The sequence below is a fragment of the Hirundo rustica genome, chromosome 19, assembly GCF_015227805.2.
Source record: "Hirundo rustica isolate bHirRus1 chromosome 19, bHirRus1.pri.v3, whole genome shotgun sequence".
Classification (NCBI taxonomy): Eukaryota; Metazoa; Chordata; class Aves; order Passeriformes; family Hirundinidae; genus Hirundo; species Hirundo rustica.
Window position 1 is genome coordinate 10,257,335 of NC_053468.1, and position 15,022 is coordinate 10,272,356.

At 56.3% G+C, this 15,022-nt stretch overlaps 1 protein-coding gene across 7 annotated transcripts in view; it reads right to left on the reverse strand.

Moving 5' to 3' along the window:
* Positions 1–4,784: 4,784 nt before the first annotated feature.
* The window catches only part of LOC120761387 (S-adenosyl-L-methionine-dependent tRNA 4-demethylwyosine synthase TYW1-like), a 97,772-nt gene continuing 87,534 nt past the window's right edge, over positions 4,785–15,022 (reverse strand). For all 7 annotated transcript variants that reach the window (XM_040082594.2, XM_040082587.1, XM_040082588.2 and 4 more), the window contains one exon: positions 4,785–5,824. In XM_040082594.2, coding sequence (XP_039938528.1) covers positions 5,603–5,824 — 222 coding nt within the window. In that variant the 3' untranslated portion in view covers positions 4,785–5,602. The remainder of the gene's footprint in view (positions 5,825–15,022) is intronic.

Genomic DNA, 15,022 nt, shown 5'->3' on the forward strand with positions numbered 1-15,022 from the left:
TCTTTGGGGTGTCACACTTACAGAAACAGTCACACAATCTCCTGAGGCATAAGGACCCACCGGGATCATTGATCCAGCGCCTGGCCCTGCACAGACACCCCAACAACCCCACCCTGGGCCTCCCTGGGAGCTCTGGCAGCCTCGGGGCCGGGACCATTCCCAAGTCTGTCCAAAATCCCATCACCCCAACGCTGCCACCAGCCCGTGCTGGTGGCTGAGCAGGGATAAAGCAGCCCTTGGCTCACAGGCAGGTGTGGGAGTCAGCCAGAAAGAGCAAAGAGGAGATAAGGTTTGACCTGCCCAACCTGAGCCTGGGAAAGGAAAAATAAAACAAAAGTCCGAGTGAACCCTCCAGGCTCAAAGAACTGCGTCTCCACTGCTCTGGCTTTCAGCCATGGAACAGCTGGAGCTGTGAAGGGCTGCCCCCAGTCCAGAGGGGCTGAGGGAGGATGGGAACCCCCAAATCCCTGAAAGCCCCGGGCACCTGGATGTGCCCTGGAGGGGAAGGGGAAGAGGATCTGAAGCTGTTTGAGCCCGACCCCCCCCGGCTGTCCCCTCCTGGCAGGGAGTTGTGCAGAGACACAAGGTTCCCCCTGAGCCTCCTTTTCTCCAGGCTGAGCTCCTTTCCAGCTCCCTCAGCTGCTCCTGGGGCTCCAGACCCTTCCCAGCTCCGTTCCCTTCCCTGGACACACTCCAGCCCCTCAGGGACATTCTGGAGTTGAGGACCCCCATGGCCAGGATGCCCCAACAGCAGAGGCTGCACCAAACCCATCTCACTGCAGAATTTGCCAGCCAGTTCCCAATTCCATAATTCTGCTGGACCCACCTTCCAGAGGGGTTCAGTGCCACCCTCCCCCAGTGCCAGCCTGGGCAGGAACCGCCAGGTGCCCATGAGGCTCAGGGGATGGGGATAATTTGACAGGAGGCTCCAGCTTTCCCGGGCTGCTCGTTTTACAGCTGATTATTGCTGGCTTTGATGCTGTCGATGTTTCCCAACCAACACGGGTTCAGCACTGAGACGATTTAACAGCTGAGCCCAGGCCCTGGCACAGAGAGGGAGTTCAGCAGTGCTTGATCTCCCAGATGGTGCCCCAGAGGTGAGGATTATGTTGTTATCAGCATCCCTAAAAATCCCGGTGATGGGAACAGCAGAGACAGGGAGGGCATGGAGGATTTCTGTCACCAGGATTTCACCACCTTTTTTTGCAAGTAATTGCTGCTTTCTGAATTTTTTCAAGAGTTTCTTTGGGTTTTGTTGGGTTTTTGGGGTTTCTTGTCTCTTTGGTTGGTTGGTTGGTTGGTTTTGGTTGGTTTTGTTTGGTTTTGTTTAGGTTTTTTTTGTTTGGTTGTTTTTTTTTTCTGGACTTATTCCTTGCAAACCTCACTGACTTCAGTCTGTCCTGAAGAGATGGGGAATTTTTGGTTTAAAACTTTGTGTTTGGAAGATGCCCCCAGTCACTGTGCCCTGGGGTTCTGACTCCCCATGTCCAGGTGTGGCATCCACCCATCCCAGCAGCTCCAGAGGGCCTGGAGCCTGTCCTGAAATGGGCTGGGGAGAAGGTGGAACATCCTTGAGGCAGAACCCAGCCCCAAGGAATCCCAGAAAGGTTTGGGTTGGGAGGGACCTCAAAGCCCATCCAGTGCCACCCCTGCCATGGCAGGGACACCTCCCACTGTCCCAGGCTGCTCCAACCCCAGTGTCCAACCTGGCCTTGGGCACTGCCAGGGATCCAGGGGCAGCCACAGCTGCTCTGGGCACCCTGTGCCAGCCCCTGCCCACCCTCACAGGGAACAATTCCTGCCCAATCTCCCATCCAGCCCTGCCCTCTGGCAGTGGAAGCCATTCCCTGTGTCCTGTCCCTCCATCCCTTGTCCCCAGTCCCTCTCCAGCTCTCCTGGAGCCCCTTTAGGCCCTGGAAGGGCTCTGAGCTCTCCCTGGAGCTTCTCTTCGTCAGGTGAGCACCCCCAGCTCTCCCAGCCCGGCTCCAGCACTGGGAGCAGCTCCATGATCTCCCCTGCACCAGGGATGGGGCACTGGGTGCTGACAGCCATAAATCCCCTGCACTCCATGGGCTGGAATCTCCTCCACTCTCGTTGGCTTCCATCGTGCTGCTGCTCCCGGGTTTTAGGATGCAGGTCTGGCCTGGCAGGAGCTGGGGTGGGTCCCTTCCTCCCAAATGTCACTGCTGGACCTGGGACCAGCAGCTCCAGCCACCTCCAGTCCCTGCTCCAACTGCTTGGCTGGGGCAGGGAGGAGACCCAGGAGAGGGGGAACCTGCTGAGCTCCCACCTCTGGGAAAGCTCAGCTCCAGCAGGGCCTGGGCTACCTTAGAAAGATTTTGTGGGATTTATTGCCTCCCCACAGTGAAGGAGCAGATGTGTCCTGGCTGGGTTGGGTCCCAGCTCCTGCCTCAGTTTGCAGGTGACAAAATGAGGACGATGCCCTTCCTTCAATTCATTCCCACCTCTTCTTCCTTCCCCCTCAGGGCACGGCAGCAGCTCCAGCATCATAAATTATTTAGGAGCGGAGCCAGAGGAAGCCAAAGCTGATGGATGATGCTGATGCTCTGCTTGGGGGAATGTTTTCCTGCCGGAGGTTTTTAGGAAACAAATATATTTATCCTCATTCAAAATTGAAACACAGCCCCCACCCCAGGTGACTCAGCCCCTGAGTCAGGATCCAGCTGGAGCACAGCTGGGAAGAGCCCATGGAGCAGCCAGGAGGGATCCAGGCTGTGCCAGGGAACGGGGAACTGGGCAAGGCACAGGAGTCCTCAGGGCTCCTCAAATTCTCCCTGCCTTTAAGGGGTTAAAATGATTTTTTCCCCTCAGGATGGAACTTCCCGAGTCTCCAGGCTGGGTTTGGAAGCACCAGGTGCCCCTTTGCTGGAAGTGGCAGGCAGAACACGCTCTGTGCCTTGGCTTTGGCCAAACCCTCCCAGCCAGAGCGGGGGCAGCTCCTTGGGGGTCCTGGGCAGCACCGGGGGCAGGAGGGAGGATGGGGAACCCCCTGCACCCCAGCTGCACCATGGGCTGTGACCCAGCTCAAAACCTCTGGAAAATGGGTTGGAGTTACAGTCATTGAGTCAAATATTCTTAGGGCAGCGCAGGAGCATGGGCTGGTCCTGAATCGCGGCACCGGAGAGGTTCTCCCTGCCCTTGGCAGAACACAAACCCTCCCTGCCCTGAGGTCACTTTTCCCGGAGTGTCTCCCACTCACTCCCCTGTGCAGTCCCACACCTGGTGAGTGCCCGGAGCAGTCCCAGCTGAGGCAGGAGGTGCTGCTGCTGGAGGGCACCAAATCCCTGCTCCCGGCACGGGCGGGGCGGGATCCCGGAGCTCCTGCAGTGCCAGCCGGGTCTCCAATTCCCCGTGTCCCGAGAGCCCGAGGGCTGTGCTCTGGGGACTTGTGTTCTCTCGTCCCGCTGCAAGAGCTGGGCGTGAGCCATTCCTGGGTGGATTTGTGCGCTGCAAGATTCGCTCTGAGCACGAGGCAATCCCAGTGGAATTGCAGGAGCGGATCCTGCCCCAGCTGCCCTGGGAGCCAGATGTGGCCCAGTGGGTGTCCTGGTTCCCCCTGCCTGGCACTGGGGCTGTGCTTTCCCACCGGGCAGGGGAAAGCCCCGTTTTAGGACACGGCAGGTGCCAATTCCCGAGGGAACGGGTGGCACTGACCCCGTGCCACCCACATGGCCAGCTGGGAGCAGTGGGGAGCTGCAGGGAGAAGGGAGGGAATTTGGGAACATGGGGAGGGCCTGGGAGAGGATGGGGGGAGTGTGGGGCCATGGAGAGGATGAAGGGAATGCAGGGCCATGGAGAGGATGAAGGGAATGCAGGGATGGGCACACAGAGGATAAGGAAGGGTGGGGGGAGTGTGAGGACACAGGGGGGATGAGGAGATGGATGAAGGGAGCACAGGGAGGATGAGAAGAGGCCTCTGAGCTCCAGCAAGAGCTGTGAGCTGCCAGCGATCACAGGGGCCAGCAGGGAACTGGGATGGACTGGGGCGTTCTGTCCAGGAGGTGAGTGCAGGATGGAGGGAATTTAGGAAAGAGGAAGAGGTGCTGAAGGGCTAGGATCCATCGAGGGGGATGTGGTGGGTCCTGGTGGACACCGAACATGCCAGGCCCCAAAATTCCTGCTGATTGTCCAGGGTTAACTGGAGTCTTGTGTCCAGGGAAGGGAACGGAGCTGGGAAGGGTCTGGAGCCCCAGGAGAGGCTGAGGGAGCTGGAAAGGGGCTCAGCCTGGAGAAAAGGAGGCTCAGGGGGAACCTTGTGTCTCTGCACAACTCCCTGACAGGAGGGGACAGCCGGGGGGGGTCGGGCTCTGCTCCCAGGGAACAGGGACAGGAGGAGAGGGAACGGCCTCAGCCTGGGCCAGGGGAGGCTCAGGGTGGACATCAGCAGGAATTTCCCCATGGAAAGGGGGCTCAGGCACTGCAAGGAGCTGCCCAGGGAGGTTTGGAGTGCCCATCCCTGGAGGTGCCCAAGGCCGGGTTGGATGGGGCTTGGAGCAGCCTGGGACAGTGGAAGGTGACCTTGCAGGGGTGTAACAGGATGGGCTTTAAGGTCTCTCCCCACCCAAACCATCCCAGGATTCTGTGATATTTTCAAAATCTACTCGGGAAAGGCACCCACCATCCGTCACCACGCAGTGCTCTCCCTTCCACCCCACATCTCTTAGGAAAGGGCTCTGACACAACATCTGTGCTTCTCATCTCCTCCCAGCCAATCTCCCACCCTCCCTGACAGACCCTGCTCAGCAGCCACACACCAGAGGCGCTCTAGGCAAAACTCCTTTATTTTCCTTCTGCTTTAGAAACTCTGTACAGCTTAAGAAAAGAGGTTGGTTTTAAAAAGAAATGGAATCCCCATCCCAGGGATGCTTCATCTACAGCACTGGGTGCACACAGCTGGACGCTGGGCACACCCAGCTGGAGCCTGACAGGGCTCTGGGGGACTGGGCCTGTTGTTTAGGGCTGCTGGCAGTGGGATAACACTGCTCCTAAACCTCATTCCCAGAGCCATGAGGGTGGAAGACACTTGGAGAGGTGTCAGAAGCTGCAGATGGTATCCACGGGGTGCTGTTACAACATTCCCTGCTTTTGGCTTCTTGGCAATGGGGTTTTTTTTACAGGAAATGGCACCAGGGTTTAAAATACCTGAACCTGAACAAAGCCCCAGAAATGATGCTCCCAGCAGGGATCAGCTTTTGGATCCAGGTTTTGGATCTGCCTGCTCCAATCCAGCCTTGTGGGGCTGAATTCCCCTAGCATTTTTCCTTAGGGTTGTGGAATGTCTTGCTGTCAGGGTCTCCTTGCACAGGAGTCCAAGGAAACCTCTGGCCCCACATCCCACTCCGAACACTCCCCACTGAGGAGACCCCAGCACTGCCCACGCCCCCCTGCTGCTGAACCACTTCTGATTTATCTCAACATAAGAACCAATATTTTCATCCAGGAAGCCCTAAAAACAGGAGGGAAGGGTTAAATCCAGGCTTGACCCCCTTCTCAAAGATCAGGATAATCCAGGATGGATCCAAAATCAGTGTTAGCCCAAAATGGAGTCTTGGGAAGGCCAGGGTGTGGTGAGCTCCGGGCCTCAGCATCCCGAGATGTCCCGTGCCTTGTTCCTCCGCTGGAATCTCACATCTAAGGGGTCGAATCCCCGTTCCCTGGCCCCAAAGAGGGCCCAGGGAGGAGTCCTGGCCGTGTACTCGGCCGCTGTGAAGGTCCTGGAGCCGCCGCTCCGCTCGTACTCCCCAACCAGCTCCTGGAAACGGCTGTAGTCGATCCAGGTCCTCCACTCGCCATCCACCTGGAACTGGAGGAAAGGAAACTGTGAGAGAGCCAGGGAGAGCCAGGAAGCACCTAACCCGGGTTATGCTGAGAGCAGCTGGGTGGGGATGAACTGGGATCCCCAGCTGGGGTTCTTCCAGTTCCACACCACAGGGAACTGCAGGTAAAGCCATCCTGAGGCTCCTGTAGGATACAGCTTTAATAGGAAACAGAAGGAATTCATGTGGATAAGTACCCAGTGCCAGCAGGGAATTGATTCTCCACCTCTGCTCCACCCTTGTGAGACCCCCCCCTGCAGAGCTGCTTCCAGCTCTGGAATTCTCAGCACTGGAACAACCTCATTCTGTTGGAGAGCTCAGAGGAGGCCCTGGAGCTGCTCCCAGGGCTGGAGCCCCTCTGCTCTGGAGCCAGGCTGGGAGAGCTGGGGGTGCTCACCTGGAGAGGAGAAGGCTCCAGGGAGAGCTCAGAGCCCCTGGCAGGGCCTAAAGGGGCTCCAGGAGAGCTGGAGAGGGACTGGGGACAAGGGCTGGAGGGACAGGACACAGGGAATGGCTTCCAGTGCCAGAGGGCAGGGCTGGATGGGAGATTGGGCAGGAATTGTTCCCTGGGAGGGTGGGCAGGGCCTGGCACAGGGTGCCCAGAGCAGCTGTGGCTGCCCCTGGATCCCTGGCAGTGCCCAAGGCCAGGCTGGACACTGGGCTTGAAGCAGCCTGGGACAGTGGGAGGTGTTGTTGCCGGGATGGGATGGGATGGGATGGGATGGGATGGGATGGGATGGGATGGGATGGGATGGGATGGGCTTTGCTTTAAGGTCCTTTCCTATCCAACCCATCCCAGGATCCTGTCAAATCTCCATGAGGGCTGCACTGTTGGATGCTCTCCTGGAGCCTTGGAATTACCAGATCCTCCCCCACTTCAGCCCAACTTTCCAGGAGGGAGGCTCCTAAAACGCCTCCCAAAGCCTTTGCAGGCCTTCTGCCCTTGCCAGCTGACACTTTCACGGGAAAGCCCTTGGCACAGGGGGCTGGGAGAGCCCTGGAGTACAGGTGTGAATCTGGGGCCAAGCCCAGGTGCCCCTTGAGGAGAGATCTTGCCAAGGTCACCCCAACCCTGAGCGTGGGCCTGTGACTCCAGGGCAGCCCAGCCCGGGACAACGGCCCAGGAGCAGCACCAGAGCCACGTGCCAAGGGATTGGGATGGATCAGGGTGACTCTGGACAGAGGCAGGGCTGTGTTTGGGAACGGGGGAGATGAAGAGGTTTAATGACACAAATCCTCTTTCCATGTGAAGAATGGCTCACTTTGACAAGCTGGAGCTGCATTTGTCTCCCAGACCTCCTCTGCTCATTTAGCCCCAGCCTCGGCTGAAGCCTCAATTAGGATTTATCTCAGCTAAGAGCTTATTACGCATTTCATCCAAAAAAAGAGGGAAAACAGACTGGCTCCTTGGTTATTGTGGATTTTTTTCCCCCAAAACCTGATGGCTGTGCATTTCAAATGGCACTTGACTTTGTGCCCAAGAGCTAAAAGCTTTTTTGGTTGGGAAAACTGCTGACACCCCTGAAATTCTGCAATCAGCCGTGGCTGACGATCCTCCACCCCTGCCCATGGAATTACAGCGCGTCCCTGCCGGAGCCAGAGCCAGGAGGGGACACTGCAGAGTCACAGCACCGGGAATAAATCAAGGTGCCCAAGGCTCATTTTTCTTGTGCCAAGGTGGGGACACGTGTGAGGCCACCAGGAAAGCAACAGCAGAGGACACATCACGTCACCTGTAAAGGAAGGATCCCGATCCTGATCCCAAGGAGGATCTGGGCTCTGCAGCGCTGAGCTCCCTCCCGAGGTGGGGAGGTGACAGTGTCATACCTCGCATCAAACCCTGCTCCCTCCAGGTTTGATCCAGGAACACTCAGCAAAGTAAAGGGCAAACCCCAAACCAGAGGATCCAGCAAAGCCATTATGGCACAAGGGGGAATGGCTTCCCACTGCCAAAGGGTTGGATGGGATACTGTGAGGGAATTCTCTCCAGTGAGGGTCAGGAGGGGCTGGGATGGAATTCCCAGAGCAGCTGGGGCTGCCCCTGGATCCCTGGCAGTGCCCAAGGCCAGGTTGGACACTGGGGCTTGGAGCAGCCTGGGACAGTGGGAGGTGTCCCTGCCATGGCAGGGGTGGCACTGGATGGGCTTTGAGGTCCCTTCCAACCCAACCTGTTCCATGATCCTGTGACCCCATTCCTACCAGAACGACCAAACTGGGATCCATTCCAAAGCAGATCCATCAATAATCACCATTTTTAGTGCAGTGACAGCAGAGCCATGAAGCAGCATGCCAAAGGGGCAGGTGTGTCATGGGGAGAAATGGCTCCTCCAGAGGAATAAATCCCAAACCCAGAGTGGGGAAGAACAGCCACAATTGCTCCCAGGATTTACAGCTTGGATTTAACAATGTTGTGATTGTTCCACGGATAACAAAAGATTTAAGGCTCAAAGCAGTTCCACAGCATCCATATAACAGGTGAGCCAACCCCAAACATCCCTGGGATCCCAGCCTAACGCTGGCAGGGGTTTTAGGGAATTCTTCACTGCCTGTGGAGCCCTTCAGGGTGATAAATACATCGACAGGAGAAATGGCTGAGATCCCTCCCCTGGTTCTTCTGTAAGCTGGAATCTGTGTCACAGCTCCTTCAGCTGGCCCTGGGCTGGGCTGTCTGCATGGAAAAGAGAAACTCTCCCTCCCTGAGGGCCCTGCTCAGCGCTGGGGTCACTCAGGAGCCTTCCCTTGGAGCTCCTGTCCCCAGGGTCCCACCACCCACTGCTCCTCACAGACGTGGCACGGACACACAGCAAGGAAAACCCTGATGGAATTCTGCAGATCCTCCAGGGCAAGGAGCAAGGAGTTAATGATGGGATACAAGAGGCACAGGAATGAGGGGAAACTTTCAATCCCAGGCTGGGCCAGGCCTGAAGGGAGCACAGCGGGTCCCTGGTGCCACCTCCCTGCTCAGGCAGGGCCATCCCAGAGCACAGGGCACACGATTGTGCCCACAGGGCTCTGCAATATCCCCGCTGAGGAGACTCCAGCCCCTCCCTGGGCAGCCTGTTGAGGGCTGGGCACTGCCCAGGGCAGAAGTTGTGCCTCCTGTGCAGGGGGAATTGCTGGGCTCAGGCCCTGCCCGTGGCTCTGGTGCCACTGCTGGGCCCCGGAGCAGAGCCTGGGCCCTGCTCTGCCCCTCCCTGCACACAGGGACACCCAGGGCTGAGGGCCCCTCTCAGCTGGGGCTCCTCTCCAGGCTGAACAGCCCCAGCTCCCTCAGCCTTTCCTGGGCATGGAGATGCTCCAGCCCCTCCTCATCCTCACAGCGTGCGCTGGCCCCGCTCCAGGAGCTCCTGTCCCTGCTGTGCTGAGGATCCAGAGCTGGACACAGCACCCCAGAGGTGCCCCAGGGCTGGGATCCCTCCCTGACCTGCTGGGTGAGGACAATTAATTAAAACAATTCCTTAACCCCATGGCACCATTAGCCCCCAGGGCTCTCTGCTGACCCAGGGACAGTTCTTGTCCCCGAGCCCCCCCAGTACAACGGCAGAGCTGGAACGGGGCAGCCCCACGAGAGAGGTGCCAAGGGACAGAGGCACTGCCAGGGGCTGGGCTGGCCTGGCACAGGGCCCGTCCCTCACAGAGCCCCAGGCCAAACTGGGAAAGATCCATGGATCCACACATCCAGACTGGGAGAGATCCATGCATCCAATATCCAAACTGAGATATATCCATGTGTCTAACCTGGGATAGATCAGATCCATATATCCAAACTGGGATAGATCCATACATCCAAGCTGGGGTATATCCATATATCCCATCAGAAACTGGGAATGAGTGGAGAGCCATGCTTCCTGGGAGCATCTCCAGAGCCTGGCTGAGCTCTCCCCTTGCTCCTGAACTCCCAGGAATGGCCCTGACCAGGACATTTCTCTCAGTTCTCTCTGGCAGAGGGAGCAGCTCCTGAAGGAGAGGAGCCACACTCCAGATTTCTTTTCTCATCAACAGATTTGCAGCAGCAGTTTGGGGGGGCAGGGGGAGTGGGAACATGTGCACAGACTGAGGACAATCCAGGAGGACCATTCACTACATTCCCCCAGACATGAGCATCACCGGAAATAATCCCAGGTGTATCCAAGAGGATAAAATATGGGAGCGAGGCCGGGATGTGACACAGGGAATGCTGAGGAATGGAAGGCAGCAAAAACCAATTAGTTTGTCCTACCAAGGGTGATGTTGTATTTCCTTCAGAGCCAACCAGGGAGTGGCCTGAGCCACTCACTCGTCCTGCGCCACAAACATCCAGAGGATTTTCAGCACAGGAGAGAGTGGAGCAGAACAGGAGGAAAAGGAAGGAAAGGCTGTGCTGGCTCCTGCAGACCCCATCCCTCCCGGGCTGGAAGCACAGGGTCCATCTCCCCTCCTCGGAGCTGTGCTGCACTCCAGGATCCCTGCCGAGCACAGGGCGAGTGGGAGAGACCCCAGAGCTTCGGGGCTGCCACAGCTCCCCTCTGGTGAGAATCCTACAAACAGTGGGGGTGGAAAACTCCAGGATGATCGAGTCCAACCATCGCCAGCACTGCCAAGGCCGCCGCTGCCCCGTGGCCCCAAGTGCCACATCCCCAGGGCTGTTAAACCCCTGCAGGGACAGGGACACTGACACTGCCCCGGGCAGCTGTGCCACGGCTGGAGAATCTTTCAGGAAGAAATTTTCCGCAATATCCAAGCTGAACATCCCCTGGCACAGTCTGGTCCCTCTCATCCTGTTGAGGATTCAAGGATACAAAGTCTTTCGAAACCAACAAATGGATTTTCCCTGGGGGCTGCATGGGATTTAATGGTTAAATCCAGCAATTTTCAAAAGAGTTTTAAAGACCATACACCAAAAATAACAATCAGCGGCCGGCAGGGGAACCAGCCCCACAAAAAAACCCCACAAACAAAACACCCAACCCAGAACAAACAAAACCTGCCCCTTCCAAACCAAACAAAAATAACCACAGAAAAAACCCGCACAAAACGCTCCCCAAAAGATGAATCCTCAAAATCTCAGTAAATAAAAATGAAAGAAAACAACACAATTCTCCCAAAAAAATCCAAACTCCCAAAACCAATCTAAAACAGGAAAAAAACCTCCAAACCCAAATGAAATACTAGAACAAAACTCCAAATCCCTCCTCCAAAAAAATAAACCAAATAAACCTGAAGAAACCAAAATGAAGCAAAAAAAAAAAACCCAAATCAAACAAAAGAACCTCAAAGCCAACCAACCCCCAAACCAACCCAAGCTCACCAAAACCAGCTAAAAAAACCCAAACCAGACTAAGACTCCTCCCAAAGTAAACCAAACCCCCAAACAAATAAATGCAAAAGAACCCCCACAAGAAATTCCAAACCAAACCCAAAAGCCACACAAAAAACAACCAACCAAAACCCCAAAGCCACCAATCAAACACCCGCTGCAGAGACTTTTGGGAATTTTTGGGCATTCCTGGCCTGCAAAGATCCCGATTCCTGCAATCCTGAGCAGGAAGCAGAGGGAGTTACCCCTCTGCCTCACTCCTGCATCCATTTATCATCACTCCTGAGCAGAAATCCCTTCTCTGAATTATCTCCAGGAGCCCCTCGGCCTGGTTTTCCCAGTGTTCCCTGAGATCTGCTCTTTGCTGAGCTGAAATCCATTCCCTGGCAGTCCAGAAAAACCTTGTTCTGGGGACATGGGAGTAGCTCTGCACGTATGGCATGTTTAGCTAGTTTTAACTTCATTAATTCAGTTTTGGTTACTTTTAATCCCACACTCCCACATCCACAGAAACTCCAAAGTTTCCAGGGATCCCTGCAGTGCGTGCCCCTGAGCTGGGAGAGCTCCCTTTGGAGCTCCCTCCTCCCACACGGACACGCTGCAGGTCACTGATGTCAATAAATGTAATGTCTGTTAGCAACATTCTGAGCAAAAGATCCACAGCAGGGATTCTCCTCTCTTTGGGACCCTCTGGCAGCTGCTGGAATAACTCAGCCTCAAAACACAGTGAGATCCATCAGTCTGAGAGAGGGGAATATTCCCACAGATATATGGGAAGAGAGGAATATGAAATACATAAAGAGTATTTATATTTATTCTTCTATAGCTATTCAGAGAATCCCAGGATGGTTTGGGCTGAAAGGGACTTTAAGGATCAGCCCATTCCATGGGCAGGGACACCTTCCACTGTCCCAGGCTGCTCCAGGCCCCATCCAACCTGGCCTTGGGCACTGCCAGGGATCCAGGGGCAGCCACAGCTGCTCTGGGCACCCTGTGCCAGGGCCTCACAGGGAAGAATATTTTATGGATATGTATAAAAACACCCAAGAGCATAAAAATAATGTGTATTCTTTATATATCCTTGTATATAAAAAGGAGGTATTTATGTCCTATATAAAAGGGTTTACAGCATAGAATTCATATATAAAATATACATAAATCCCCAAATAGACCCATCCCTCCAAGGTTTTACCCTGGCCACTAACCCCCAGCATCCCTGGATTTTCTTCTCCCATTTGGAGTGTCCCTGGAGTGACCTGAGCCACCTGCAGAGCCCAGAAGGCCCCAGGTGGAGGAAGTCCCTGTGATGCTCACCTCTGAGGGGACACACATCTGGATTGTCCAGGGGGACAGGCAGACAGCCCGTGAGCTGTGTGCACAGGGCGCTCCCAGCTGATGGAATTGCAATCCCACAGCAGCAGCTGTGGGGCTGGCAAGGGCAGATCCCTCCTGCTCTGCTCCTGACCCAGCAGAATTCACCCCCGCATTCCCCCGGAACAGGAACATGCCACCTTCCCGGGGCTGCAGCAGGAGGTGCCAGAGCAGAGGTGACACCGTGCCCAGGTGGGACCCGGGAATGAGCCCTGAGCCCACAGCAGCCACTTCCCTGGGCACGGCATCAAAAGCTCCTGGGAACACGATCTGGGTGGCTCCGTCCCATCCCTGGGATAAAGCAGCAGCTTCGAGCCTCCCCACAGGCTGCCATCAAACACAGCACACTTCACCACCTGCCAGCACCAGCTCTCCAAGACAAACAAATCATTCCCACAATTATGACCGCCTTTCTCACCTCATTAAGGCTCACAGTTATTTAAAGCTCCCTTTGTTTGACAGGGAAAGTGACTGAACTGGAGTCGCTCAGCAAAACAAGGAGAAATATTGTGAGAAATTACTCTGAACAGGGTCACAGTGCCTGGCAAGAATCTGCAAACTTGGAGAATAATGGCCTTAAGAGGAAGGAGGGCAGGGACGGATGGGATATTGGGAAGGAGTTGTTCCCTGGGAGGGCAGGCCCTGGCACAGGGTGCCCAGAGCAGCTGTGGCTGCCCCTGGATCCCTGGCAGTGCCCAAGGCCAGGCTGGAGCAGCCTGGGACAGTGGAAGGTGTCCCTGCCCATGGAGGGGTGGCACTGGATGGGGCTGAGGTCCCTTCCCACCCAAACCATTCCCTGCCTGATCCCACACGCAGTGGGACGCCAGGCACACACAGCTGAGTCTCTCCACGCCCCAGTCCATGCGGCTGAAGGAAAACCAGCACAGGGACAGAGCACTGGGGAGAACCAAGCCTTGAATCCCTCAGCAGCTCCGCAGACAGGATGTGGGAACAGCTACCAGCAGCACGATTCCCATCAGTTTTGGGTGGGAACAGCAAGCAGCGGTCCCACCCTCAGTGACCAGCCAGTGCTCAGGAGCAGTCAGAGGAGCCAGGGCAGAGGGAACACCTCCAGAGGGAGCACATGGAATGTCTGGAAATGGAATTCACTGTTCAGGATTCCCAAAGAGTGGGACAGCCCGAAGTGCCCTGAGCTGAGCCCAGCAGTGTCACAGCCCATGGACCCTGTGCTGATCCCCTGACCCCAGGGAGTTATCCCAAGCCTGCTGCCGAGCGGAACAGCCAAGCTGCCAACAGAGCCAGGGCTCCATCTCAGCAGCTCCCATTTCCAGGATGCAAGCCGGATAACTTCAGCACAACGGAGAGCTGCTTGTAATCACGGACACATCCAGCCCAGCAGAGCCAGCCTCTTGCTGCCAGCAGACAAGGGAAAGGGAGAAAACCTTCGGGAATTCCACCATTCTGTTCTCATGCCTGCTCTTTGTGCACACCTGGGAACACCTTGTCCACACTGGGCTCCACTCCATGCCCTGCTCTGCTGCAGATCCCGGGATGTTCCACCTCTTTGTGACCCTGCGCCTCCCAAGTTTGGTTTTTCCTGTGATGCTGTCCCTGGATCCGGGATGTTGGATCCCAAGGACAGCTCCCACTCTGAAGGACGGAGGCAGGAAGGAACTAAACGTGATGGACTCTTTGTCCCTGATCCACCCCTTGTCAGGGGATGTGCAGCTGGGAGTGAAGTGCTTCCTCTTCCTCCCTAAATATAGCTGGGATGCTCAGCATGGGATGCTCAGCATGGAACAATTCAGTGCCTTCCCGGAGCTCTGGAGCCTCCCGGGCCCAGCTGAGCCTGGCGGTGCCAACACCAGGAGGAAAAGGCCAAGTTCCTCCTGGGTGGGACGATTTTGTGGCTGAAGGGAGGGAAGGGCACCTCTGGCCAGGCTGTTCCCTGTCCCCAACACCTGCCCTGGAGGTGCTGTGACACCCCCAGCGCTGCAGCCACACAGAATCCTGGGGTGGCTTGGGTGGGAAGGCACCTTAAAGCCCATCCCACCCCTACCATGGGCAGGGACACATCCCACTGTCCCAGGCTGCTCCAAACCCCAATGTCCAGCCTGGCCTTGGGCACTGCCAGGGATCCAGGGGCAGCCACAGCTGCTCTGGGCACCCTGTGCCAGGGCCTGCCCACCCTCACAGGGGAGTTTGGATATGGGAGATGAACTGATTTGAAGGGATGTCCCCAAAAGCCTCTCCCTTTGTGGATGACAAGGTGACCTGACCACGCTGGAGAACACAACGCTATCCCAGACCACAGCCAACAGGGAATAAATCCAGCTGGTGAGGCAAGGGAGGGCTGGAGCACACAGCTGCACCACGAGGGAATGTCTGGATGCAGGGGTGGACACTCTGCTTCTGCATGTCTTTGCTTATGCTGGAGGGAGGTTGGGTGTTGGTCCCTTCTCCCAGGGAACGAGTGAAAAGAGGAAGGACAAGAGGAAAACAGTCCCAGGTTGTGCCAGGGGAGGCTCAGGTTGGATATCAGGGAAGATTTCCTCAC